General features: G+C 52.0%; 8 protein-coding genes across 8 annotated transcripts; 7 read left to right on the top strand and 1 right to left on the bottom strand.

Moving 5' to 3' along the window:
* Positions 1-1,165: 1,165 nt before the first annotated feature.
* Z517_07891 (uncharacterized protein) lies at positions 1,166-2,829 on the top strand (the record flags this gene model as incomplete). The annotated part of the gene is made up of 4 exons (XM_013426412.1): positions 1,166-2,064; positions 2,116-2,237; positions 2,288-2,449; positions 2,507-2,829. The coding sequence occupies 4 exons, from the start codon at positions 1,166-1,168 to the stop codon at positions 2,827-2,829; spliced, it is 1,506 nt and encodes a 501-aa protein (XP_013281866.1).
* Positions 2,830-4,161: 1,332 nt separating this feature from the next.
* Positions 4,162-6,046, top strand: Z517_07890 (uncharacterized protein; the record flags this gene model as incomplete). The annotated part of the gene is made up of 3 exons (XM_013426411.1): positions 4,162-5,449; positions 5,502-5,604; positions 5,665-6,046. The coding sequence occupies 3 exons, from the start codon at positions 4,162-4,164 to the stop codon at positions 6,044-6,046; spliced, it is 1,773 nt and encodes a 590-aa protein (XP_013281865.1).
* Positions 6,047-8,207: 2,161 nt separating this feature from the next.
* On the top strand, positions 8,208-10,131 carry Z517_07889 (uncharacterized protein; the record flags this gene model as incomplete). Its single annotated transcript, XM_013426410.1, has 4 exons — positions 8,208-8,377; positions 8,442-8,567; positions 8,626-9,721; positions 9,919-10,131. 4 exons carry the CDS (start codon positions 8,208-8,210, stop codon positions 10,129-10,131), a joined length of 1,605 nt encoding a protein of 534 aa, XP_013281864.1.
* Positions 10,132-13,160: 3,029 nt separating this feature from the next.
* Z517_07888 (uncharacterized protein) lies at positions 13,161-14,963 on the top strand (the record flags this gene model as incomplete). The annotated part of the gene is made up of 1 exon (XM_013426409.1): positions 13,161-14,963. One exon carries the CDS (start codon positions 13,161-13,163, stop codon positions 14,961-14,963), a length of 1,803 nt encoding a protein of 600 aa, XP_013281863.1.
* A 602-nt stretch (positions 14,964-15,565) lies between these two features.
* Z517_07887 (uncharacterized protein) lies at positions 15,566-17,008 on the top strand (the record flags this gene model as incomplete). Its single annotated transcript, XM_013426408.1, has 2 exons — positions 15,566-15,632; positions 15,690-17,008. The coding sequence occupies 2 exons, from the start codon at positions 15,566-15,568 to the stop codon at positions 17,006-17,008; spliced, it is 1,386 nt and encodes a 461-aa protein (XP_013281862.1).
* A 956-nt stretch (positions 17,009-17,964) lies between these two features.
* Positions 17,965-19,143, top strand: Z517_07886 (uncharacterized protein; the record flags this gene model as incomplete). The annotated part of the gene is made up of 1 exon (XM_013426407.1): positions 17,965-19,143. One exon carries the CDS (start codon positions 17,965-17,967, stop codon positions 19,141-19,143), a length of 1,179 nt encoding a protein of 392 aa, XP_013281861.1.
* An 893-nt stretch (positions 19,144-20,036) lies between these two features.
* Positions 20,037-22,967, bottom strand: Z517_07885 (uncharacterized protein; the record flags this gene model as incomplete). Its single annotated transcript, XM_013426406.1, has 3 exons — positions 20,037-21,607; positions 21,661-21,847; positions 21,894-22,967. The coding sequence occupies 3 exons, from the start codon at positions 22,965-22,967 to the stop codon at positions 20,037-20,039; spliced, it is 2,832 nt and encodes a 943-aa protein (XP_013281860.1).
* Positions 22,968-23,362: 395 nt separating this feature from the next.
* Positions 23,363-24,862, top strand: Z517_07884 (uncharacterized protein; the record flags this gene model as incomplete). Its single annotated transcript, XM_013426405.1, has 1 exon — positions 23,363-24,862. The coding sequence occupies one exon, from the start codon at positions 23,363-23,365 to the stop codon at positions 24,860-24,862; it is 1,500 nt and encodes a 499-aa protein (XP_013281859.1).
* Positions 24,863-25,459: the final 597 nt, after the last annotated feature.

Genomic DNA, 25,459 nt, shown 5'->3' with positions numbered 1-25,459 from the left:
GCTTTACCACCCCTTCCCAGGCTCGTGTATTGCAGGGAGGGGACTGGATCCGGTTCCCACTGACACTGACACATGGTTCTCAAGGTCGCATTTGGGTGCTGTAGCCGAGGTGCATGGACTTGGCGACATCTCTCGTCTCACAGCTCCTCGAATCCCTCAAAAGAAGAAGCGATTAGGATCCCTGTCCTCTATGCTCGGTGCTCAGTACTCAGTAACCTGTAGAAAGAAGCCCGCCCGGGATCGTCAGGACTTTGCACCCGCACGCGGCGAATCAGTTGGCCGATGGCTATCTCTCTATCTATATTGCTGACTGGAATGCCAGAGCTCAGCAGTCTGTCTTGTCAGATGAGCCACCACCAATTCCTTCCTCTCTCTGGCTGTGTCGTGTTGATATTCCAGTTTGTGCATGATGGACACGAATCTGACCAGGAACTGCATTTGGGGGGAAAGGCTGCCACGCTCCTTGCCCGTTTCCGGCTTCTAGCCTGAAATGTATTAGCCCTAACCCCACTGCCGCTATCTTATTTATTGCTATTCGCTGCAGGGCAAAAGCTTGGGCTTCACGTCATCACAGACAATCACTGGGCACGCCGACTCGGTGGTTCTTGGTGGTGCGGGCAGATTTTTTCCCTCAACAAGTTCCCCATGGTTGCAGCCAACTTTCGCCAATTTGTTCCGACGCGTGCCGCTATCAGTGGTGTACAAGTCGATTCCTCTCTTCGTCACTGGTCCGATCGTGGTTTCCTCTCTCCATTGATAACAATGCCAGTTACAACCAAGCAGAGGCCAGCGCCTCATCCCTCATCTCATCAGGCCTTGCTGAGGCGATCCAACGGCCGAATGCGCCCACCACACGTCACTGGCTGGTGTTCAAGCCTTGCGATAAGCATTCTCAAGCTTCGCGCGCAATCCTAATCCTGATGCGTGGGCTATGGCATCACCCGCAGCCCGAGCTGGCTCCACAAATGCGAAATCCACTTTGTGCTCTTTTTCATATTTTATCAATGTCCTTCCTCAGGATGTTTTCGCTCTGTCATTCCGTCTCGCCGTCTCTGTTAGGACGCCGATTTGGCCTGCTCCTTGTCCACTGGAGTCACTGCTCACAAAGGGTGAGTCTGGCTCCTGCGAACCCGTTGTCCCAGCCTTACATACGGCACCTTGAAATATGACGGGTGATACGACCTCCCCGCCGGAGCTGTCTCCCGACATGCTCGAAAAGAAGGAAAGTGTACCGCGAAATGCCGACCTCGAGGCGAGCATCGACCAAGATGATCCTCTTGCTCTTCTGTCCAAGATTGAGACCAACTCGGATGCGCATCCGATCCGATGGCCGTGGTGGAAGAAATGGTCCATCATCTCTGTGTACTGCCTTCTCCAGATCTTTGTCACCCTGACATCGACGACGTACGTCTCGGTCGAGTTTTTGATCATGGAGAAGTGGACCAGCTCCACGCAGGTCGCCACGCTCGGCCAGAGTATGTTCATCGTCGGCACCGCCGTGGGACCTGCTTTCCTTGGCCCCTTGTCCGACATTGGAGGGAGGAAATGGGTATACGTGGGCGCAACCCTTTTCTATGCGATTCTCAACATCGGCACCGCCCTGGCCGACAACTTTCCCATGTTGGTCATCTTCTGCTTCCTCATCGGATGCGCGGGCTCTGTTGCGTTGTGTAACGTTGCGGGCACCATTGCCGATCTCTTCGGCGACCATGATGGTGCGGCGCAACCCATGGCTCTTTTCGTCCTCTCTGCCAACTTTGGACCAAGCCTGGGTTCTCCGATAGGAGAGTGGATTGCAGAAAACGAGAGCCTGGGATGGCGCTGGATATTCTACATCAATATCATCATTGGCGGCGCATTTGCCGTTCTGCTCTGCTTCATTCCTGAGACTTTACCCCGACTCGTCATCGCCAGAGCGGTCAAGCGACGAGGTAGTGTCGATCAAAATGCCGTGGATATTGCGCTCGGGTCAAGCAGGCTGTCCGTCGTGCGGGAGCTGAAGTTTGTGGCGACAATGGCACTAAGGATCATGTTCACCGAGCCGATTGTGATATCTCTCGGATTGTGAGTATCTCCCATGTTTCAGAGATATTACCGACTGACTCGTGGGCTCAGATATAATGGATTTGCCTACGGTTTGCTGTTCCTCTACCTCGATGGCGTCTTCGATGTGTTTGTCTTCAACAACGGCCTAAGTTATATCGGAGCTTCGTTGACCTATCTCAACTTTTGTGTTGGTACGTGATTGCTTTTGAGAATTTGTGTACTGTTTCTAAGCGAGAAATAGGGGTCACGGTGACGTTCATTTTCGTGCCGGTCCAAACCTACCTCTTTCGCCGCGACAGGTTGAAGCACGGGCGCCATCGGCCCGAAGCCCGTTTCCTCACCTCTCTGGTGACTGTGTGGCTGTTTCCAATCAGTCTGTTCTGGTTTGCTTGGACATGCGATGGTGAGTATTCAATGCCTCATTGTAGCGCATAATGTTTTGGCCCTAATCCGTGGTTAGGCTCCGTGTCATTCTGGTCTCCTGTCGTGGCAGGCGGCGTGCTCGGCTTTTGTGACCCGCTTCTTTGGTTGGCAATGCTTAACTACATCACGGATTCGTACCCGAACGTGGCTGCCAGCGCCATTGCTGCTTTCCTCATCCCAAGTTTTCTCATTGCGGCAGGTTGCGCCCACGCTGGTGTTGCCATGTTTGAAAACATGGACATCAGATGGGCGTTCTCGACACTGGGATTTATCTCCATCGGTTTGGTTGTGCTGGTATATGTTCTTTTCTTCTTTGGGCCGACATTGAGACGTTGGAGTCCGCTGGCCAGAACGTTTTGAATAGACATCAAAGGCGAATCGCTTCGAAAAACGACAGGAGGAACAAGATTAGGAAACTGGTCAAGGGTCAACGACAAAGCATGCAGATTACACAGTACACAATCTCGTCATATGTTGATGGAGATTTTCCACTAATACAGTCAGCTTTGGACTAAATCTGACCATATGATGAAGCAGAAAATGTTGTTTCCTTATCGCTAAATCATGAAAGGTCGCAGTTACATCACGAGCCTTGGTTTGGGGCAACCGAAAGCCGAGACCAAGTGGTCAGATACTCACAGCAGTAGGAGCTCTTGCGTCAAATTCATGACAACGGGGTTTTTGTGATCTACTCAAGGGGGCCAATGGGAGGAGACTGATGGCGATCTGATATGAATCGCTAGCGTGACCCATTTGCATTTTCCTTCTGTCAATGGGTCTAGACATGTACTCTGGGTACGGAAAAGTATGGGGTCGAGGGGTTTCCGACTGCGGACCACGCTTGTTTTTCTTCTTGAGAATCGGTCCTCGTGGCAGGACTTCTTACCCGGCGGTCGGTGTAAGGGGCAGAAAACGTCTAACATCTGAAAAGACTGCAAGTACCGAGTACTCCAGCTGGTTGAAAATATCATGAACAGAAGCAAGCATGGTCTGCCCAGCCAGAAAAGCGAGAGAGAGAAAAGAATCCCGAGTGAAGAGCCGCAGGCATTGGTCAAGTTCGGTTGATGCCAAGCATTTTATCGAGACGGTCGGTGCTCTCCGAGCCAATCAGCGTGTCTTGATAACGCGCAGCCTCTCACAGGCGTGTCCCGACGCAGCCTGCGCACTACGATACCCGGTGTTCGGAGAAAGTTCTTCTTGGTTGTGCCCCTTGTCCAGGGCCTTTCACCAATGCGAGGACCCTGTCGCAGCTGCTAAGGGTCCAGAGAGGTCCTAATCAGTGCCTAGCCTTTATTGCTACTGATTGCTCGTCGCCGCTGGCCGTCATGATGGGGCATCGATATTATCAGACTCTTTCGCCAATCTGGCCATCGTGATATGGCTGCCCACAGAACCAATCTGGCCGAACGCCCAGTTTGGATCAGCGCCTGATCAACAAGAATTGACTTTGCAGCTCTTGAACGGAGGTGGCCATGGCCCGGCGAGTCAGAATCTTCTCTTGCTCGAGCATTATCTGTATAAAGAGAGGACTGGGACGTCACTCTGGGGGTGGTGAAAAAGATGTCTACACAACTGAACCTCAACTGAATTGAGCACGCGACCACCAACAAACTGCTCACCCCCCCAACACAACCCCCGCCCTCAGCGACCTATTCCTCAAGTCGAGCCCACCAACCCAAGTCATTGTTCACAATGGGCGCAGGCGACCGCATTGGGCCAGACATGGGCCCCAAAAAGACTCTTGCCGACCGTATGAACAGCCTCCGCAAGACCTTCTTCACCAAACATGGCCTGATTGGCGAATATGACTATGCATTTCTTTTCCGACCCAACATCCCGTTTCTCAAGAAGCCCCGCCGGGCAGCGCCCTTTTTCGGCCTCCATGATTCCATGCCAATTGTTCTGGCTTTCCTACTGGGCTTCCAGCATGCTCTGGCCATGTTGGCGGGTATAATGACGCCACCCATCATTCTGTCCGGCCAAGGAGGTGTCAATTTGCCAGCCGACTACCAACAATATCTCGTCAGCACCTCTCTGATAGTGTGTGGTATCCTCTCCTCTATTCAGATCACTCGGTTCCATATTTGGAGGACACCGTACTATATTGGCACGGGATTGATCTCGGTCGTGGGGACATCCTTCGCCATTATCCCCGTTGCTACCGGTGCTTTCGCGCAAATGTACGCAAATGGCAAGTGTCAACTCGATGCCGAAGGAAATCGCCTGCCCTGCCCCGATGCTTATGGTGCTCTCATTGGCACGTGTGCGCTGTGTGCTCTGGTCGAAATCGCACTTTCTTTCTTGCCACCCAAGGCACTGCGCAGGATCTTCCCGCCCATTGTCACTGGTCCAACTGTCATCCTGATCGGTGTTCATTTAATCGAGACAGGTTTTATGAATTGGGCTGGCGGATCAGGCCTTTGCGCCTCGCGTCCAGAAGAGGGGCCTTTCGCCCTGTGTCCTTCGGTGGGAGCTCCGCACGCTCTTCCCTGGGGCAGTGCCGAGTTCATTGGTCTGGGCTTCTTGGTCTTCGTGACCATTTTGCTCTGCGAGCGGTTTGGCTCTCCAATCATGAAATCCACCAGCGTCATCCTCGGTCTATTGATGGGCTGTATCGTGGCTGCGGCTTGCGGCTACTTTGACGATTCAGGCATCACGGCAGCCCCTGTCGGCTCATTCGTCTGGGTCAAGACCTTCAAGCTCTCGCTCTACGGACCCATCGTCTTGCCCGTCATGGTTGTCTTCATTATCTGCGCCTGCGAAGCCATTGGCGATGTCACCGCCACTTGCGATGTCTCACGGCTCGAGGTCGAAGGCCCAATATTCGAGTCTCGAATCCAAGGAGGCGTCTTGGCTGATGGACTCAATGGATGCTTAGCCGCCTTGATGACTATCACCCCTATGTCAACGTTTGCCCAAAACAACGGTGTTATTGCCCTTACCCGTTGTGCAAACCGCAAGGCTGGATACTTCTGCTGCTGTAAGTGCAGACTTTGATTCGATTCGTGAGTCATAACTGACCCGTTATGCAGTCTTCCTTATCGTGGCCGGCATCTTCGCCAAATTCTCTGCAGCACTTGTTGCCATTCCCTCGCCGGTTCTTGGAGGCATGACCACATTCCTGTTCTGCGCAGTGTGAGTAATCTGCTTTTCCCTCACAAGCTTCCCGATCACTGACTGACATGAAAATGATAGCGCCGTGTCTGGAATGGCTATTGTAAACCGCGTCCCCTTCAACCGCCGAACGCGATTCATCCTCACTGCAGCGCTCGCTCTTGGGTACGGAGCCACCTTGGTCCCCACCTGGTTCGCCTATGTGTTTACCTATGATGGAGACAACCGATCCCTCCGCGGCTTCTATGATGCCATTGAACTTGTCTGCGAGACGGGCTTTGCCATCACCGCCCTGGTCGCCATGCTCCTCAACCTGACTCTGCCCGAAGAACTCGAAGATCTTCCGGCCGAGGAGGAGACCAAGGAAGTGGAAGAAGAGGGCCGATCCGATGCTGCTGGCTCTGTTGATGAGGGTGTCCACAAGAAGGTCAATGTGGAAATGCCCAGCAAGGAGGTCGTGTAAGACGAATGGTTGCACCAAAGAGCCCAGGAAGACTACCTGGAGCATTAATAGAATCGCGATGAGAAAGAGATAAATAGTTATATATACTTAGTTGAACATGTATATTGCCTACAAAGACTTTGCTTCCAAGTATTTGATTGAGCTTGTTGGACTTTGATTTATTGAAGCCCGCTTGCATTGAAGTCGAGGACTTTGCAATGGTGACAAGCTCGTTTCAAGGGAGCGAGAGGTGTATGATTACCATTATCTCAGGCTGTCTAAAGCAATTACCCTTGAGGCTTGTCAGCGTGCTCTAGTGCAACATGGCAGCTGTCATTATTGTCGCTGCATGTACGAGGTACTCACAGACGAGTCAACCATAGCATGGGGCCCCGGGTAATAATGCCTACCCTCCGTGCCTCCCAACCGCATCCAAGTTTCCTCAACCAGTCTCATTCGATTGCTCCTCGGCTGCACTCGTTCACTCATAATCAAATCTTCGCCACGGCAATTTGACGGGTATCAGTCATCAAGATTGCCTTTGGAGCTTTGCCTCTGGTGAGGTACATTTTCGGTTCAATTCTGGAAGAACTTTTGTGCTTCATGACCCAGTCTAACCTCGTGGTCGAGCAGCAGGCCTGGTTTCCGCTTGGAAAACTTGACAAAGTGATCGATCCTCTGCCACACGGCAACCACTACACCATCACACCATCAATTCAGACCCAGTCACGGTTCAGGCTTGCATCTTCTATCCTTCTAAATCCCTGAAAAACGTCAAACCTACCGTGCTCAAGAGGTAGCATCATCCAAGACTTCGAGTTACACAAGATTTGTCCCGGCCAATTTAGCCTTATGCCCCCCGATCCGGTACCCATGTTTGCCTAGATCGGATGTCAACCATCAGCAATAGCCACTACGGCCGTCTTCTAGATTTCAATCTCAAATACCTCGATAATGGAGAAGGTACGGGATGAGCCGGAGCCCGAGCTACGAGTAGACGAACTATCTCTCCACCGTGGAGAACGAACGGGAGATTTCGAATGAGGAGGGAAAAAAAAGACCAATAAACCCCATGGGGCTGCCCGACGATTAGCCTGATGGGAATTTAGTCGGAAAAGCACAGAAGTTGGCCCCAGAACAAAAAGGAGGGCAGAAGAGCAAGGGGGCTCATTCTGATTGATGGATCTGCCCCGTTTAGCCATGACCAGCTCCTCTCAAGTCGCCCAAATGTGGGAATTTGAGACTGCAAATCTGGGGTAATGAAAGGAGTTGGTTCCATCACTCGTGCCCCGTCAGAAGTCCGCGCCCCAAGGAATCCGGCTGTACGAGTAACATTCATCTCGTCCGATCCATTAGGTTATGACCATGCAAGAAGAAACGCACTTCACGAGGAATTGCCCCTTTGCGACGTCATGAACGCCACTCTTGCGGTCTCCCCGTACCGTGTGCAAGCTTCTCCACGACGGCCAAGGCTGGAGCATTTGCCTTTCATATACGGGGTAGAAGTGGCGAAGAGTTCCACATATGCCTAGGAGAATTTGAATTATCAGACACCACCGGAATACTTTTTGAGTCCTAGACAAGAACAACCAAGAAGTACCAAGCAAGAAACGATGAAAAAGCCACTGACGGTGTGACCCCTGTCTCAATAATCAATGGCGGACTCAGCTATACCTCCAGGAGACATTCTAGCTTGCAGAAGGAGCGCTAAACCCCAAGCGAACGAATGGAATGTCCGCCAGTCCGCCGCCCAGGGCCTTGATTATCATTGCGACACTGACACGAATGTGTTCCCTGGTTACATCTTCCCTCAGGCGGTCGAAAGGAGTCCTCGTGGCCCCAGGACAACTGTGATTCCATCCAGACTTTCTTGGTCGATGGCACCTCATGTCGATCCACTCTGGCCTGTGTCACTTTGGCCGACCAGGCTGATGCTCCTTTTGGCTCTTCGAGCTGCATGATTTGACTTCCGCAATTCAGCCGGAACACTGGCTAAGTCGGCAGATGGCTCTCCAAGGACTTCTCTGGGAGTGGTTCCGATGGATGGCACTGCTCGATTCCAGATGTACATATATAGAGCTATGTCTGCCCTCTGGAAGAGACTGGCTTGAGCGTTCTCCACGCACGAGCGCAACACCTTGACCAGCTTCTCCCTCACCCTCGGCTTGACTTACTGCTCGTCATGGTTCCTAAAATCAAGAAAAGCGTCACGCACGCCGACGAGGTGCAGATTGCTCAGGCCGAAGCACCAGAGCTCGAAAGAGTCAACTGGCTGCAAGATCCTGGGTTGAGGAAGCTTTACTTCTACGCGGCCATCATCTGTGTGGCTTCCGCGACAACCGGCTATGATGGGTAAGTGTGCGCAAATGGATGGATATAATCGTCGTATTGATGTGTAGCGACTGACATTTCACAGATCTATGTTAAACAACATCCGTATTCTGGATCAATGGAAGGACTACTTCGACGACCCCCAAGGCTCGAATCTGGGTCTTTTGACCGCCTTGTACAGTATTGGATCTATTGCGAGCTTGCCTGTGGTGTAAGTCGGGTCCATACCTCGGTTGACATGTTGGGATTTCGTTGCTGACACGATCCAGACCCTTCGTCGCTGACCATTTTGGTCGCAAGGTGGCCATCGTCGCTGGCTGTATTATCATGATCATTGCCGCAGCGATTCAAGGCGCTTCTCAGAATCTCGCCATGTTCAAGGGTGGCCGATTCCTCATGGGTTTCGGAAACAGCATGGCCCAACTGTCTTCACCTTTGCTGCTGACCGAACTGTGCCATCCTCAGCACAGAGGCCGTATCACTGCCATTTACAATTGCCTGTGGAACTTGGGGTCCATCATCAACACCTGGCTGTCCTTCGGCACCAAACACATCCCAACCGAGTGGTCGTGGAGAATCCCAACCATCGTCCAGGGCGCGCCGTCCATTATCCAGATCATCTTCATCTGGTGGATCCCAGAGTCACCCAGGTGGCTGATCTCGAGAGACCGCTCGGACGAGGCTCTCGCGATCCTGTCCAAGTACCACGCCAACGGCAACGACCTCCACCCTACAGTGCAGTTCGAGTACGCCGAGATCAAGGAGACGCTGCGCCTGGAGTTCGTCGCCAAGAAGTCGTCCAGCTACCTCGACTTCCTCAAGACGCGCGGGAACCGGTACCGACTGCTCCTGATCGCGTCGCTGGGTCTGTTCTCGCAGTGGTCTGGTAACGGGCTGGTGTCGTACTACGCGACCGACATCTACAACTCGATCGGCATCACCAACTCGGACACGCAGCTGGGCCTCAATGGCGGGCTGGCCATTATGTCGCTGATCGTGTCGTGCACGTGCGCGCTGCTGTGCGACAAGGTCGGGCGACGGCCACTTTTCCTGGCCGCCACGGCGGGCATGCTGGTGTGCTTCACCATCTGGACGATCTGCTCCAGCATCTACCAGGACCACCACAACAAGGGCGCCGGCCAGGCCGTGGTGGCCTTTATCTGGATTTTCAACTTTTCGTACGCCCTCGCCTGGTCCGGTCTGCTGGTCGCGTACACGGTGGAGATCCTGCCGTTCAAGATTCGCGCAAAGGGTCTGATGGTCATGAACTTTTGGGTCCAGGTCGCGCTGGTCATCAACCAGTACGTGAATCCTTTGGGATTTGACCACCTGAAGCCGAATTGGAAGCTCTATACCATTTACACTGTAAGTTGTTTCCCATCGCAGCTCGCTTTCTCTTCCGAACACATCCACTATCCCCGGTCATGTCTTATATCTTACAACCGTCTTTCATTGCACTCTCTTCCTTTTCCCTTCCTCTTTGCTCCGTCTCATTTTTCCTTCCTTTATGTTTACCATCACCTTAATCCTCTTTTGCCACTCATTAACAACGCGGAAAAAAGTGTTGGATCGCCCTGGAACTCGTCTTCGTCTACTTTCTGTACGTCGAGACCAAGGGCCCCACGCTCGAGGAGATTGCCAAGATCTTCGATGGGGAGGACGCCGAGGTCGGCATCGTCGACGTCGAGATCGACCCCAAGACCAGGGCCGTGCTAGCCTCGGGCACCGAGAAGCTAGACGCCGCCGCCGTGGTCGAGCATCGGAGCGTCGTTTGAGAGACCAGACAGGACAATACCGGACCAGATCAGAGCAGACTTTGACTTCTCAACATTGTGTATGTGTCTGTCTGTGTCCGTCTACGAGAGGATTTGGACAGAATGGGGTAATGAATGAATGGAACGCCGTGCTGTGTATATTCTGCGATGGTCTGCCGTGGTCGGTGAGATCATGTGGGGATATGCGTGCCCAATTCAACGTCAACGGAATACGGTGAGACGGGGCTCTATAGACCTTCCTACCTTGCTACCTTCCTACCTTAACCTGCAGGACCTTGTTCAAGGAAAGCCAAGTCGGTAATAGTGAACAATAAAAGGCCAATCTTGGTATATTACTACGTAGGACTTTCCTATGTACTTGCTACATTCCACCTCTGCTCTCCAGTCCACGTGCACATTCTGCGAGGTATGTCGTGTTGTAGGATAATGATTATGCTCCTACGTGAAACTCGTGTTTGGAACTGCACTCAACATGACCTAGGCCGACAGTCAGTCTCCAACTCTCCTTCCCCTTCCCTTCCCTTCCCTTTCTCTTAGCCGCTGTACACATGCATTTATAGATCCCGCAGAAATTAAATCCCGAAACGAAACGTGGTCGTCGCGAGGGAGGGGCGAAACACGAAGCAGTATCACATTGCTTTGTAAGAGGCAACCCGTACCAGACGTCGTTCGTCGTTGGAATTTAACCGGACGGCAGGCTTAATTACTGGCTGGCACTTACCCACTCACATAGATATGTAGGGGTAACCAACTGGTTGGTTAGTTCGATAGGCAGAACGATTGTGCGAAAGACAAGGTGGATGGCGCGAGACGAGGGCCAAAAAAAAAGGGAGATAGACGATGGAAAGGGAAGGTGTGGTTCTTTCGTTCAGTGAGGGGGATTCGGCTCTTTCGATCGGCTTTGACACAAGCGGGTGAGAGTGATAAGGGCATAAACATTAAACATGCGAACAAGTTGTACGATTAGAGTAGCGTGGAGGTGGAGGTGGATGTGGAGGTGGAGATAGAATGGAGAGGAATAATTGACGATTGGGTGGCGTGCTGTTGTTGTCGAGTAAGGTGACTTGTCGTCTTATCCAGTCCAGAACCGGGAACAGATTATCGGATCAGGTTGCTCAGATTACACCGATACTGTGTATCCGTGCCTGATCGAGAGATGCTTCGTAAAGTCTTCTCGTTTGCCCTGCGGACATTTCTTCCATTGCTCTTCCAAGCTGTTCCTGTGCTGGCAGGCTGAGTACTGGCTCGAGGAGCCGCGGTCACGTACTTGCACACTGGACTGACAACCATGCCCGTTTTTAAGTTCTCATACTCCAGTAGAACATGATTATGCAACCTACATACTTGTATTGGAAGCTCTGGGAAGCTGAATCTGCTAATTCGAGACCATCCCTACCTTGTGCCGCGAGAAGGGAAGCCGATTCCGTTGTTCTATCAACCAAGTCCCCGGGAATAACAGTACGGAATGAACCATGAAATGGCTGATGATGCTGCTGCTCAGTACTGCTCATGAAGCTCTCTTTTGTCAAAATGATAAAGGGCACGGCCTTGCGCCGTTGATCACATAAATATACGCCGAAGGAAGTCTGGAATGCAGGAATCGGATATGTTACTGACGCCTTGTCTCTCAAGCGAACGTGCGTATTCGTGACCAAGCTGCTTGCCAGATGACATGATCGAGCTGTGGCAAGACTGCAGGAGTTCATAGAGAATGGTCTTCCTCTTCCTGGCAATCGCTGTGGATTACGTTCCGTACCATGCAAGAGTCTCTCCCTCCGAAGTCTTGCAGTCCTTGGAGTAAGGTCTGGTCAATCTGAAAGCTGCTGGAGTCAGGGAGACCGCCCGGGGCAACTGTGACTAGGGCACAACAATCTCTCTTCCACACACACAAAGTCCACCCCTCACAAAATCCATGTCTTCTGAGAATACAAAAAACTTTTTCCACCAGCCCCTTTCGAAGGGGGTGGTGGTAAGTTAAACCCACTGTTGCAGGTTTTTCCGTGGTTGTGATATATTGACTCCTTTGGCTCAGTGCCAGGTACCTGATATATCTCTCGCTCGATAGAGGAGGAGGATGAGGTGGAGGAGGATCGCCTACTAGAACCATTTCCTTCATGTGTTGACTTCGTTAAGTCTCTTTCTATCCCATGTTTTGGTTTGTTGACTCTTGTAGTCTCTTTCCTAGTAGGGGTCTTTGCGATTGTGGAAGAATTTGGGTAACACCAATATTTATATAATAATTTCTAGATTCTCTATGTGGGCTCTGCTTTAGGTCTTTGTGCTGTGTGAAGAATTGTACAAGAACGGGTGTGGGTGTGGCAGATGTTGGATCTAGGGAAGATGGACTATGTCACAAGTGGGCTTCTGTCCTCTCTGCAGTGGTATCGCTACAGGGAGGTCCAGGACGATACAGTCTTGAGCTCCAATACCTACCAACATACGTTTACACATGATCCGACATGATATATACAGACTCCTCGAAGGTGTTGATAGGGACAAGGCTGAGGCTGTCAGTCTTGTGTGGAGTGACGAGTGACGTCAAGCAGCAGGCACTCAAAACGGCAACTCAGACGAGTTCCTCGCCTGCTTTTTCCGAAACTCAGGTGACGGCCACAATAGGCGAGACAGAAGCAAATGCAATGCCAAAGAATTTGTTGGTTGCAATCTCGGTACTTGGTCCTGGGGTCTAGCAATCAAGGAATACAACATCGACCACCGACCCAGTGACATTCCCCTTGCCTTATCAAAGTCTTCACTTTCATTCACCTCAGTCTGTCTATTTCCCTCCTTTTCAACAAACGGCAGGTGGTGCGCAGACAGACACTGCAAGGCAGCCGATCGCATCAGCGGATCACATCAGTTGGCCCTCCTACCTCCGACCTCCGGCTGCTGCGCGCATGTGCTCTGTCTGAGTGAGCAATCCAGGCATCCGAGCCAGAGCATATATACACAAAGATAAACAATGCGAGATACACGCGGTTGCCCCTTACTATAAGGCATAAAAACATTTTTCAGTGGCCTTGTCAACCATGGCCTTCAACTTCAACTGGTCTCCATTGTCTACCGACGCCGGCTTCCTGCCACGCGCGCAAGAACTCCTCACCAATGCTCTCAATCGAGCCGACCCTAAGCCTGCGATTATTGTCGACGATATAATTGTTAATGAGCTCAATCTGGGAGATGTTCCCCCTGAGCTGGAGATATTGGAGATTGGAGATCTGGCAGAGGATAGATTTCGCGGGACTTTCAAGATGATGTACAAAGGCAACGCATATCTTACACTGAAGACAAAAGTTCAAGCAAACCCGTTGAATACATACCTCAGCACTCGCTCGGCGTTTGCTACACCACGACCTTTGGCTGCTGACACAGGCCTGACGATACCGCTCCAGATCACCTTGTCCGAGTTCCGCTTGTCCGGATTCATTATTCTGGTCTTCTCGAGACAAAAAGGCTTGACACTGGTTTTTCGCAACGACCCTCTGGAGTCTCTACGTGTATCCTCGACTTTTGACGCAATACCTTTTGTTGCAAACTTTCTTCAGAAGGAGATTGAAACCCAGCTGCGTGGACTTTTGATGGACGAGCTACCCGCAATTATCCATCGACTCTCCTTGCAGCTGTTAGTTCCAGAGGACAAAGCACGAGAAGAACGTCAGCTCGGGAGTACGCAGCTATCAAGGGATGAAGTTGTGGTTGACCCGTTGGCTAGTCCACCGCAAGACCCAGTCGACTCTACGGGCGCAGTGTTGACCCCAGCAGAAGTCGCGTCTTTATCATTGGATTCATCCGTCGAGACACAGTCTCTATTCTCACGAAAGAATCTCCTACGACTTGCCACCTTGACCGATTCTCACCGCACATTGTCTCTGTTTACCCCTCCTATTCGAGATGCTGTCTTCCGAGCCTGGACGGGTCCTTTGGAAAGAGGAGAGATGCCAGGAATTCTTACCAGGACAACATCTCCAGTCCTGTCTCGCAGCCACTCGTATGCTGGAAGTCTGAGCACGTCGACAGCATATACCTTGGACAGTGCTTTCTCTCGGCCGACCCTGTCGAGCTTCCCCTCAAGTCATGGATTCAGTACAAGTGGTGGAAGACACGGGCAAGCACACAGAGCGCGTAGGAGGAAGAAGCGTGTTGTTGACCTACGCCCACATCCGGAAACTGGGGAACCTGAATTGGTCGTCGAAGATGGTTCGACAGCTGATTCCACCAGCGTGTCGGAAAGCGCATCAACCGCGCCTTCTGTCTTCTCAGCGCCTGCTGCCACCATGTCTTCTGATCCGACTCAAAGCCTGAATCCTGTCACGCCGCCAAGAAGCCCCATCGCTATCAAGCGCACGGCAAACTTTCAGGGAGGGATGCGAAGTGTCAGCGAAGGTATTCCACCACAGGAGGCCATGGATGAGATCGAAGAACCATCACCAGACATCCATCAGACCCCACGAGCCAAGGATCCCAACGCGACCGTGCGTATTGGAAATCGAAGAACACTTCCTTCTTACGATAACGACGAGACACCTCGGGCTTCGATGTATCTACTTGATCAGAAGGAACCGCCCCTTCCTCGACAACCGGCCGAGCCCAAGGTTGTTGTGGGTGAAAAATCCGAGCCCCGCCCCATCGCAGGCCCCTCGCGGCCTGCTCTCCCAAATTTTCTTCAATTTGTCGCAGACGCATCCAACGCGGGCAGTATTGCCGAACGCGCCTGGATGTTGAAAATGGCCAATGAGATGGCACACCGGTATGAAGAGGAAAGGCTTAAAGGCAGCTTTGGACCTTTGCCTCGCGAGGAAGAGACGATTCCTCCTCCAGCCTATGCGCGATGATGTTTTTGTAACTCGTCTTGAATTCCTTTTAGCGAAGCTTTTGCACCAAAAGTTTGCTGTTTCTTTTGCGGTGTACCACCAACTAATGGCGTGACGAGGATTACGATGTTGATGTAGATAGAAGTCAGACTCCTACGATGCTTAGGATCCTTTCATGGATCCTGATTGCTGGGTTTATTACCATTCTATGTACCGTTGTTAAGTGTATACAATTCCAACGATATCAACAAGGCGCTGGCGGACCGCTATTTTAACTTCTCTGTAGCGCATTGACAATTTGAGACAGCCAGAACCATATCCCGAGTGCTGCATTTCCTATGGGTTTGGGTATTGTAGCCAGGCACGGAGACTTCGTGGCCAGTTCTACCGAGAATACGACGTTAAGAGAGTTCTGCGTACCGAGTCTTAATTAGTGGATGCTGCAAAGCCCACGCGGAGTGCTTTTTGTACAAATTGTGGAGAGCTGGAGCAAGCCACTGTCTTTTCTACCTCTCCCTCCCTCCCTCTTTCGTGAACGCAACACAGAGCGCAGCCCTTTTCTGCGCTTGGAGAGCTGTCCGGGTCATTTGCTTGATCCAGAACATTCCTCTTCCCTTGTCATTATGGACTACTTCAAAGGTCTTCTCGGCCCAAAGCCTTCCCAGGCGCCCGTGGCTGCTGATGATGCAGGTGAATAAACAGCACCCTCCATTGTCTCGTGCCTACTTACTAATGTCGACTTTCTAGATTTCGCAGACTTTGCAGCTGCTCCTGCGCCCTCGCCAGCCTCCATCCCTGTCTCCCCCGCCGATGCGCAAGCTGCTACTGCAACTGGAGCTGCTGTTGAAGGTCGTCCGGTGGTCTACACGAAATGGTACCGCGTGTGGGAACGGACACAGCTGTCCGACTTCACGATGGAAGGAATCCTGATCCCGTTCATACTTCTCGCGCTCCTGGTTCATTTCTGGGGAACGAGGACAAACCGGCGCAAAGCGAAGAAGTGGATGGGTGTCCATGCTCCTCTTTTGGAGCGAGAGTTTGCGGTCGTTGGATACGGCGCGATCCCAAACACCGAATCCACTACAGACGGTGGAGTGTCTCCTGGAGATGCGAGCTTTTTCAAGGAGGTCGTCAAGAACAAGGGCGATAACATCTCGGAAGATCTGTTGAAAGAGAAGACTGCCTGGGAGTATGAGTCGTATGCGACGGGACGTCAAAACGTCGCATTCATGGATATCCAGATCTACTTGAAGAGACGGATGAATCCGATGATAATGCTCGCTGAGGAAGTCACTGGAATGTTTATCGATTCGGTCAAGCCCAAACCCGAAAGGATGGAAGCCGTCATCTACACCTTTGATGGGAAGGAGAAGGAATTCGTCCCACCGGCCGTCCCAGGATCTGAGGAAGTGGGCAAGGCAAAATCCGTGGGAAACTCGACCTACGATCCGTTCGTCTTTGCCGTGGTGAACAAGCTGGCGATGCGCAAACTCCGCGAGGAACGTTACGATATCTCTCTCACATTCACCAAGGACCACGCCAAACTCCCCGAATGGGCTACATGTATGAGCGAGTCTGCAGAAATCAGTGACTGGATGCTCACCAAAGAGCTTGTCGATGCAATCAAGGAAGCTGGCCCCGACCACTTCCAGTACCTCGTCGTCACGGATCAACCTCACGACAAACCCACCAACTTGAACGAGACGGTTCCGAAGAAGCGGCTTCAAATTTCACTCCGTCTTCCTTCTGACGGCAACTACCTCCCTACCCTGCCTGTCTTTGCTGCTTTCCTTCGCCTACCTGACTTCCTCGTCTCGCAGTCCCGCCTCCGACCCGAAGTCCTCAGAAAGATCAATTCGATTCGCGAGCAGGAAAAGAGCAAGCTAAAGAAGATTTCGGATAAGGAGGCGGAAGAGGAGAGATTGAGACAATTGGACAAGATGAAGAAGGAAGAAAGAGAACGAAAGATGAAGGGCATGAGCGCCGAGGAGCAGAGGAAGTTTTTGGAGCGGGAGAACGAGAAGTCGCGGAAGAAGCAGGAGAAGAAGATGACGAGGAGAGGTTGATGGGCAATTGGAGCCCCAAAGAACCATATGTGCAAAGGAGTGTGGAAGGACGGGATTTATGACAGATGTAATATGATGAGCGGCAGATGTTTATCTCGGCTGCCCTTGATCGTGTCACATCTCGCACTATTCTTGAGAACATAATTACCCCAGAAGATATTTCTCTTTCGGTATAGACTTGCACAAACATTACATGATTGCGCACAGATGTGTATGTCACGAGGTGTCTCAAGAGGTCTAATGCGGGCTCCGATTTCTGCGGAGGTTTCCAAACGTCGGGGGAAGCGGCTGTGTCAGCACCTTGTCGCAGAGATGTACTCGGTACAAAGCCTTCTGTTCCCATTGCTGCACCCCAGATCGGCTTCTTCCTGAGCAAATCCAAAATTAGGAGCCTCAAAAAGTGGGTTTGGTGGGCTGTGCTCAGCCTAGGTACTCCCCTCCAAGTAAAATGTCAGGCCGAAACCGCATCCGCCCTGGCAAATTCCACCCAAACCTATTGCTTGGCCGCTGACTTGTTCACCTCGATTGGATCTGCCCATCCCTGTTTCAACCTTGGTTCATCCAGCGCAGTTTGAGACTTGCTTGATCGGCGTGCCGCATCTGGGGGCGAGGCTAGACTCTGCCACCGCCAAATGTTTCCGTACGCGCGGCTGGTGGCTCCAGGTCTCCTCCTGCACAAGGCTTCTGGCATCTGTCCAAGCCTCAGCCGCTGCAAGGCAACGTCCGTGGTGGTGCTGTGTCAAGGTTAGAAGCAGGACTTCGGACCTTTCCTCTCTTTTCATTTTGCATTGTTTCTTTTTCTCCCAGCCTTGCCTTTGTATCTCTTAGTTTGTGGAGTGAATTCTTTTTTGGACAACTTGACTGCTACACAGATTGGATAGAGAAGATACCACATCCCGCACGAGACACAGTGTTACGACGGAGTTGCGCGATCCCTCTCTCCCACACTCGCAAACATGCATTTACGGTCGCTTCTGTCCCTCGTCTCTCTCCTCAGTGTCGGCATTGCGGCTTCACTCGACGTATCGGCGACAAAACGCCAATCGACCGCATGCAACAACTCCCCTTCCCTGTGCTCGAAACCCTACAATAGTGTCGTCCATCTGGGTGCCCACGACTCACCTTTTGTCCGAGATGCCTCTACCGGCTTTTCGACGTCGGGAAATCAATACTACAATTCGACAGTACAGCTGTCGGCGGGTGTCCGTCTGCTTTCTGCCCAAGTTCACCAGTCGAACGGGGAATACCACTTGTGCCATTCTTCCTGCGATCTGTTGGATGCGGGGGTTTTATCAGACTGGCTGGAAGAGCTTAAGACGTGGCTGGATAACAATCCCAATGAAGTCGTGACGATTCTCCTGGTCAACTCGGACAATGCCACCCCAGAGGAGTTGGGGGCACATTTCACAACGGCACAGATCACAGACTATGCCTACGTCCCTCCTTCGACAAGCACGCCCCCTTCGTCGGGTGCCTGGCCAACCCTGCAAGAGCTGATCACAGCCAACAAGAGACTTCTCGTCTTTGTGGCCTCTCTCTCGAACCCGGCGTCTATTCCAACCCAATATGCCTACCTCATGGACGAGTTCACCTTTATATTCGAGAATTCCTTCGACAACAGCTCGCCCAGTAACTTCAGCTGCCTACCCGACCGGCCGACCGTCGTTCAAGGAAACTCGCAAGCGGCTATTGCCTCCAATCGGATGGGTCTGATGAACCACTTCCTCTACGTAGAAGGCCTGTTCGATATCCAGACTCCCAATGTGGACAACATCACCACCACCAACGCGCCTGGCAACGACGTTGGGAATCTCGGGTACAGCCTGTCCCAATGTAACTCGGCATACGGTAAACCACCCACGTTCACCCTCGTAGACTTCTTCGACGAGGGCCCCGCGATCGCCGCCGTCGACGCCATGAACGGCGTCACCGACCCTGTTGGCCGCACCTCCGTCCCCCCGAGAGATTCCAAGAGGAGCTCCGATCGCAGCGAATCGAGTTTTCAGGGAGTGACGGACCTTGTGAATGATGTCAAGGACGGGAAGAAACCAAAACTGGCCGCCTGGATCTGGGCTGCTGGGCAGTGGACATTCGGCGGCATTAATCTGAGTGGTGGCAACGTCTTCCAGAAATAAATACGAGAAGAAATGGTCAAGCCAGATACTATGTTGAGGAGACATGCACATGCAAAATGAAAGAGGAGGGCTTAAGCCGTTGACTTGATCCTACGGTTGTCCCATATGTTCTTCACCAGAAGCAAATGACGCGTCAACCCCAGCGCAGATCTGCAGACAGCAGAACACCACACCACACACCAGGAACAAAAATCGTTTTGGAGAAGGAGGATCTGGATCAGACGGCAAGATGGCAGCCCGGAATATACAGAGGGCGGACCGACGGACAGACGGACGGTCCAACCGACATGAATCCCTTTCACGACGACATGACAACGACAGCGACAGCACAGCACAACACGGCCTATACTGGACACTGGCATGACCTTGAATTCGTTGAGATATTCACTGCATAGCGACACGGCGTTACTCTTTTGTTTTGCGGTTATCAGTTTTGAAATTGTTTTTCTATCCCCTCTGGCTTTGGATCTTGGATCTTGGATCTTTGGAAAAAGGGGAGGATTTTTTCCCAGGAAGTCAGGGACATATATATTCACACGTATGTTACGCCAGAGCGAGTATATGTGGAAAGGTCTGGGCTGAACTATTTAATGCCTTGTGAGGAGATTAGGAGATCAATCTCGAGTGCAGATGCGATTGCGGATCATGGTGTCAATTTACGATCGTGGCTAGCAATCGAATCCGAAATGAGACCTTAGAAAGCAAGAGAGACTCAATATCTTGACATCTTGACATTCAATCCGCAGCACCATATCATCCAACTGTATAGGGACCTAGGGACCTAGGTACCTAGCTAGGTAGCTACAACATGTATTGTCAAGAATGGCCCATCTCCAGAAGTCACAAGGCCCTTTATCTGTGTGTGTGTTTTTTTTTTTACACATTTTCCGGCTCTATAATCTCGCAAATACCCTCTTGAGAACTTCTCGGCCCTTGTAAAGGTTCTCCACTCGCATCCTCTCGTTATCTAGATGGGCATTGTCGCTCGCCTGGCCCATGGGGAACATGGCGGCGGGAGCGTCGAACTCGTGTTCGAGAAACGATATCGCAGGGATACTGCCGCCCTCGCGGATGAACAGAGGTTCTCGTGGCAGGGTGGATGGTGGGAAGAAGCCTGTTGTAGCGAGGGAGGATGCGCGGCGATGTGACGTGCGAGCTGGGGTTTCAGCTGCTGTTGATGATGAGGCGGCAGCCTTGGAAGCCGAAGAAGCGGATGTAGGCTTAGAAGATGGCGATGCGCCCTTGGCAGTTTCAACAGTGCTGCCACTAGCGGACACCTTGAATGCCCGTTGCTGATGCGCTGCAATATCAGGGTTCCAGACATCAATGATGGCGTCTTTAAGAGTCGTGTAGATCTCACTTTTCACATCGGCAAGCCATGGATCTGCTTTTGATGTGATTGTGACATTCAGAGAATTTGAACTCTGGAGCTTGGCGAATTCGGTGTGCAGGTATTCCGTCAGGGACTGGGCAATCTGCTCTGCCGTCTGCGATGGGACTATCCGGATGGAAAGTGTCGCTTTCGCCGAGCCAGAGATGGTGACGGCAGTCTTTGCTTCAGGCACTTCGATCCGATGCACGGTTAGATTGGGATATCGCCACCGTTGCATCAGTGAAAGGGCAAAGGCCTTCTCATTTTTGATTTCTGGGTGGCCAGGTAGAAGCGAAGAGGTGATGGCAGCATAGGCCTTGACTTCTGATTCGGAAAGCTCATCCACCGTGTCGTAAAAATGAGGCACTGTGATTTTTGTCCCAGAAGGGCCGACAAGGGTAGCGAGCAAAACCGTCAGATCTTTGAGTGGTTCGTGCTGTACAGACTTGCCATCCATTCCTGAGTGCAGATCCGGCCGGTTCGAAGTGACACTGACACTGGCATGAATAACTCCACGCATGCCAAACGTAAGACAGGGGATGTGGTCATCGAGCCAGTAACTGTTGGATAGCAGGATATAGTCCACCGGACCGATGGCGTCGTGGGCAGATTGAACCGTCTGACGGAAACCTCGGGAGCCGGCTTCTTCATCGCCTTCAAGCAGAAACGTCACGTTGCAAGACAGAGACCCATGCTGGACCAGATCTGCTACTGCGTAGATGGCCGCTAAGATAGGACCCTTGTTGTCGGTTACGCCGCGTCCGTAAAGGTAGGCGTCTAGCGGTTGAAGAACGAATGGATCTCCATTCCACGTCGGGTTCGAGCTACTGGTGTCAAGTTCTGCGTCGACGACATCATAATGGCCATAGAAGAGGATTGATTTTGTTGATTTGGATGGCTTGGATGCCGGAAACCTGGCAAGGAGGATCGGGTTGACGCCTTCTTGAGGTGACAGGAGGCGGGTTGTTGCACCAAAAGCATTGCATTTCTTTCGTAGAAACGTGATTGCTTCATGACAGTCCCGAACACACGTTGCGTTCAAGGCGACTGTGCGATATGCCACAAACTCGCGAAGAGCGTTGATGAGCTCGTCTAGCTATTGTTCAGCACAAGATACGATGTTTGCATGTGGTTCAGATACATACCATTGCTCCTTGCAGAATTGGCTATAGATGTCTGAATTCCGGGTTTGCCGCTCCAAAAGGATACGACACGATCGTTTCCTCCCGTAACAAGCATGTCGTGATCTGAGGTTGTTGTCAAGCCCATCGCTAGGATCTTTCCAGCAGCCGCTTGCCACGATTCGACCTCTACGAAATGGTCGTCGTATCGCTAACGAGATGTCAATGCCGTGTCTGACACCAGGTGGATGACTTACCTTGATCCATCCTTGGCTGGTACCGCACAGGATGCTCTCTGTGCTCACCAGGATCTGAGTGACGTCGCCATGTCCCACCTGTAATTTCTGCACGAGTTGATTTGATGCAAGGTTGTAAATGTGAGCCCGGCCATCCGATAAACCAGCATAAAGGAAAGAGTCGCGATATGAGAGGCTCAACACGTTGGAATCTGCATTCTTGAATTTTGTGATCTGTCTTGGCCCAAATTCAGCGAGATTGTCGATCGACCAGAGCTTGATGGTTCCATCACCAGCACCGGAGATGAGAACTTCCTCGTCTCCGACACGGTTAAAGAGTCCTTTCACTAGTAGCATGCTGTAGATGTAGCTTTTGTGAGCATACGGGAGATAGTTGCTGCTGGGCGCCGTCAAGGCTCGACCTCCCTGGTTGCCGGGTCCATTCACAACACCCTCATCTGCAATGACATTCGCTATCCCGCCAGGTCCCAGGGAGTCGAAGAATCGATGCTTGCGAGAGCCAGGCGCTAGGTTCAACGGGGGAAATTTGACAGCGGTATCCGTGTTGAGCTTGTACCACTGGATGCTGGCATTCTGAGCGCCCCAAAACAGAGTCTGGGTCTTGATCGAGTGTACGACGCAGAAGACGTCGCCAATTTCAAAGTGCGAATATAGAGAATAGAGTCTTTGCAGAGACTCTGTGGACCAGACATTGACAATCGAGTCAGCGCCAGCAGAGAAAAGGAGCGTCTTGTCGTCGGAGAGGGTTAGACTGAGGACACTCTCTTTGTGAGCAGGGACAGTCGCCAGTAGCTCATATGTCTCGAGAGACCAAACGACGATGTTGCCCCCTTGGGTGCCGGCGAATATGACATCGTCATCGACAGCAAGTGCCTGGACACTGCCAGGAGCTTTAACCTGATGGAGAGGATGCTTCACTACTGTTGCTAAGGATCTCGCTGAGGTCGAGGGAGGCTCCTCAGAGCCAGGGGAAATGCCCTCATCGGAGGGTGCGATGCCGTCGGGCTCGCTCGAGGCCGCGGAATATGACTTGTGCGATGACCCGTTCTGCTTGACCGAATCAGTAGGGGCCATGAAAGAGGAGATCAGATGATGTGGGAATAGGAGAGAACTAAAGGGCGATGAAGACGGTCAGTGTGCGTTCGGTCACTCGTACCTCCGAATCCTCTTCCCAAGCCGACGGACTTGGGCGCAGCTGCGGCTCAGAGTCGCCGATCTGGCACATTGTCGAACCACGTCAAACTAAACCTTGCGACACGGACTGTTGGCTTTTTCCCTCAGGTGATTACATTATATATTCGTCTTTGTTCCTGCTTCAGGCCATTCTTTGCGCTCAATCAAAGCAAAAGGACGGAAACGAGTCACTTCAACCAACTGCAGATCTGCAAACCTCCGACATTTGCCCCTTTCACCGGTCGATGGCGTGATCTCGCATCAGCTTGCCACCAGCCTCGTCGATATCTATCAGAATGACGCCGAAGAAATCCTCAGTACTCGGCCCTTTCGAGCCGACACTCATCCTCCACGGGGGAGCAGGCTCCCTCTCTCGTGCAAATCTTCCTCCCGATCTCTATGCACGTTACCATGCATCTCTTACCAAATACCTGACTGTCACCCGTGAGTTACTCAACTCCGGTACATCCGCGCTTGACGCTGCATGTCATGCTGTTTCTTTGCTGGAAGACGACCCCTTGTTCAACTGTGGTCGTGGGTCCGTCTTCACCGAGTCAGGAACCATTGAGATGGAGGCTAGTGTGATGGTCTCCTCTCTAAACCCCGCTGGTCCTCCTGCTGGCGGGATCAAACGCGCTGCGGCTGTCAGTCTCATCAAGAATACGAGACATCCGATCTTGCTTGCCAAGGAGGTACTCTTGGAACCAGATGGAGATGGTGGGTTGTGCGGCACTAGTTCGATGCACTGTCAGCTGAGCGGAAGAGAATTGGAGGAATGGGGATGGGCGCAACGAGGTCTCGAGAAAAAACCAGACCGTTGGTTCTGGACCAAAAAGCGCTGGGAGGAGCATAGAAAAGGACTTCACCACGACGATTCCTACTCGTTCAACAATCTCGTTGCTTCTGTCGATCCTTATACCGAGTCACCCTTCGAGGACGACGATCCGGAAGTCGATGAGATCCCTAGTCAAGGCACAGTCGGAGCGGTGTGTCTGGATACTTGGGGAAACCTTGCCGCGGCAACGTCGACCGGGGGCCTCACAAACAAGAAAGCCGGGAGGATTGGAGACACGCCCACCATTGGTGCAGGTTTCTGGGCCGAATCGTGGGACGAAGATGCCCCTAACCCGCCCCAAGTTCGACAAAAGCCACCACCACGAAGGGCCTCGGGACTCGGAAAAATGCCCGTCCTGGACCAGATCCTGTCACACGCAAACGACTCCTTGGGAGCCTGCCTCAGTGTATCCGAAGCACCGCGGACCAAAGAACCACCGAATGGAGCACCTCCAGCTTATACTGCATCACCATACCAATCATACTCGTCCCCTCATGTACGACGACCCTCTTCCTCTTCTGGTCAATCTACGCGAAAACGTCGGCGTGCTGTAGCAATGAGCGGTACTGGCAACGGGGATTCCTTCCTCCGTCTTAATGCCGTGCGCACAGTTGCAGCGCACTGCCGTTTCTCAGGCACACCCTCCTGTTCATTAGCCGAAGCAGTCAAGCTGGTCACCGGCCCCGGTGGTGAATTGCAGCGCTCCGCTGGCAACCGCTGGGGCAAAACTGGCGAAGGACAAGGCGGGATCATCGGCATTGAAGTTGTCGATGAGCTGGAGGAGGAAGTACCTCCCCCATGGACGGACGACTTGAAGAAGCGAAGTGAATGGGAATCAACAAAGAAAAGGGGTCGAGTGGTGTCCAACTTCAACTGTGGAGGGCTGTTTAGAGCGTATTACGAAGTCGACGAATCTGGGGTGGAGGTGCCTAAAGTCATGGTCTTCAAGGAGGAGTACTGACAGCACTCCACGAGGTGTGATCGATATACTTGTACAGTGGTTAGATATTTAGATCTAGAATCCCCATAGTAATCATAATATAGAGCAAGATTTAGACGCGGAATGAAACAACTAGTGCTGTGGTACCAATATCGTGGATAGAAATAGGGAGGACATGCATGGCTACAAGACATAGTATTCCTCGCTAATCGTTCATGGAAACTCAAACTCGAAGACAGGAATCCGAGTGAGTGCACCGCATTATAGCATAAATAGTATATTATGGACAAAGGCAAACGCTATGCCTCTTTGTATCCACTGTTTGCCTCCTTCTGGGGTCTCGGCTTAGAACATTGCATAGGGTGGTGGTAACATGTTGACCATCCCCGCCATTGTAGTCACGTCGAGTCAACCTTTCCTCCTGGCTGGACGCTTCGTCTGAACGCCTCTGCCTGTGGTGGCTAGAAATTGTGTAAAAAGCGGTCTGTGCCCAGTGCGCACGCCGCACGTGAACAGAGATTGGTCTCCAGCTTGTGATGATCGGAATACATTGGGCATCAAGGCTTGACGAGGGTAGGCGGAGAAAATGAAGACCGGTTCCAGGACGGGGTATATCGC

The sequence above is a fragment of the Fonsecaea pedrosoi genome, assembly GCF_000835455.1.
Source record: "Fonsecaea pedrosoi CBS 271.37 unplaced genomic scaffold supercont1.5, whole genome shotgun sequence".
NCBI classification, from domain to species: Eukaryota; Fungi; Ascomycota; class Eurotiomycetes; order Chaetothyriales; family Herpotrichiellaceae; genus Fonsecaea; species Fonsecaea pedrosoi.
This window is presented reverse-complemented; position numbering and strand designations above follow the sequence as displayed.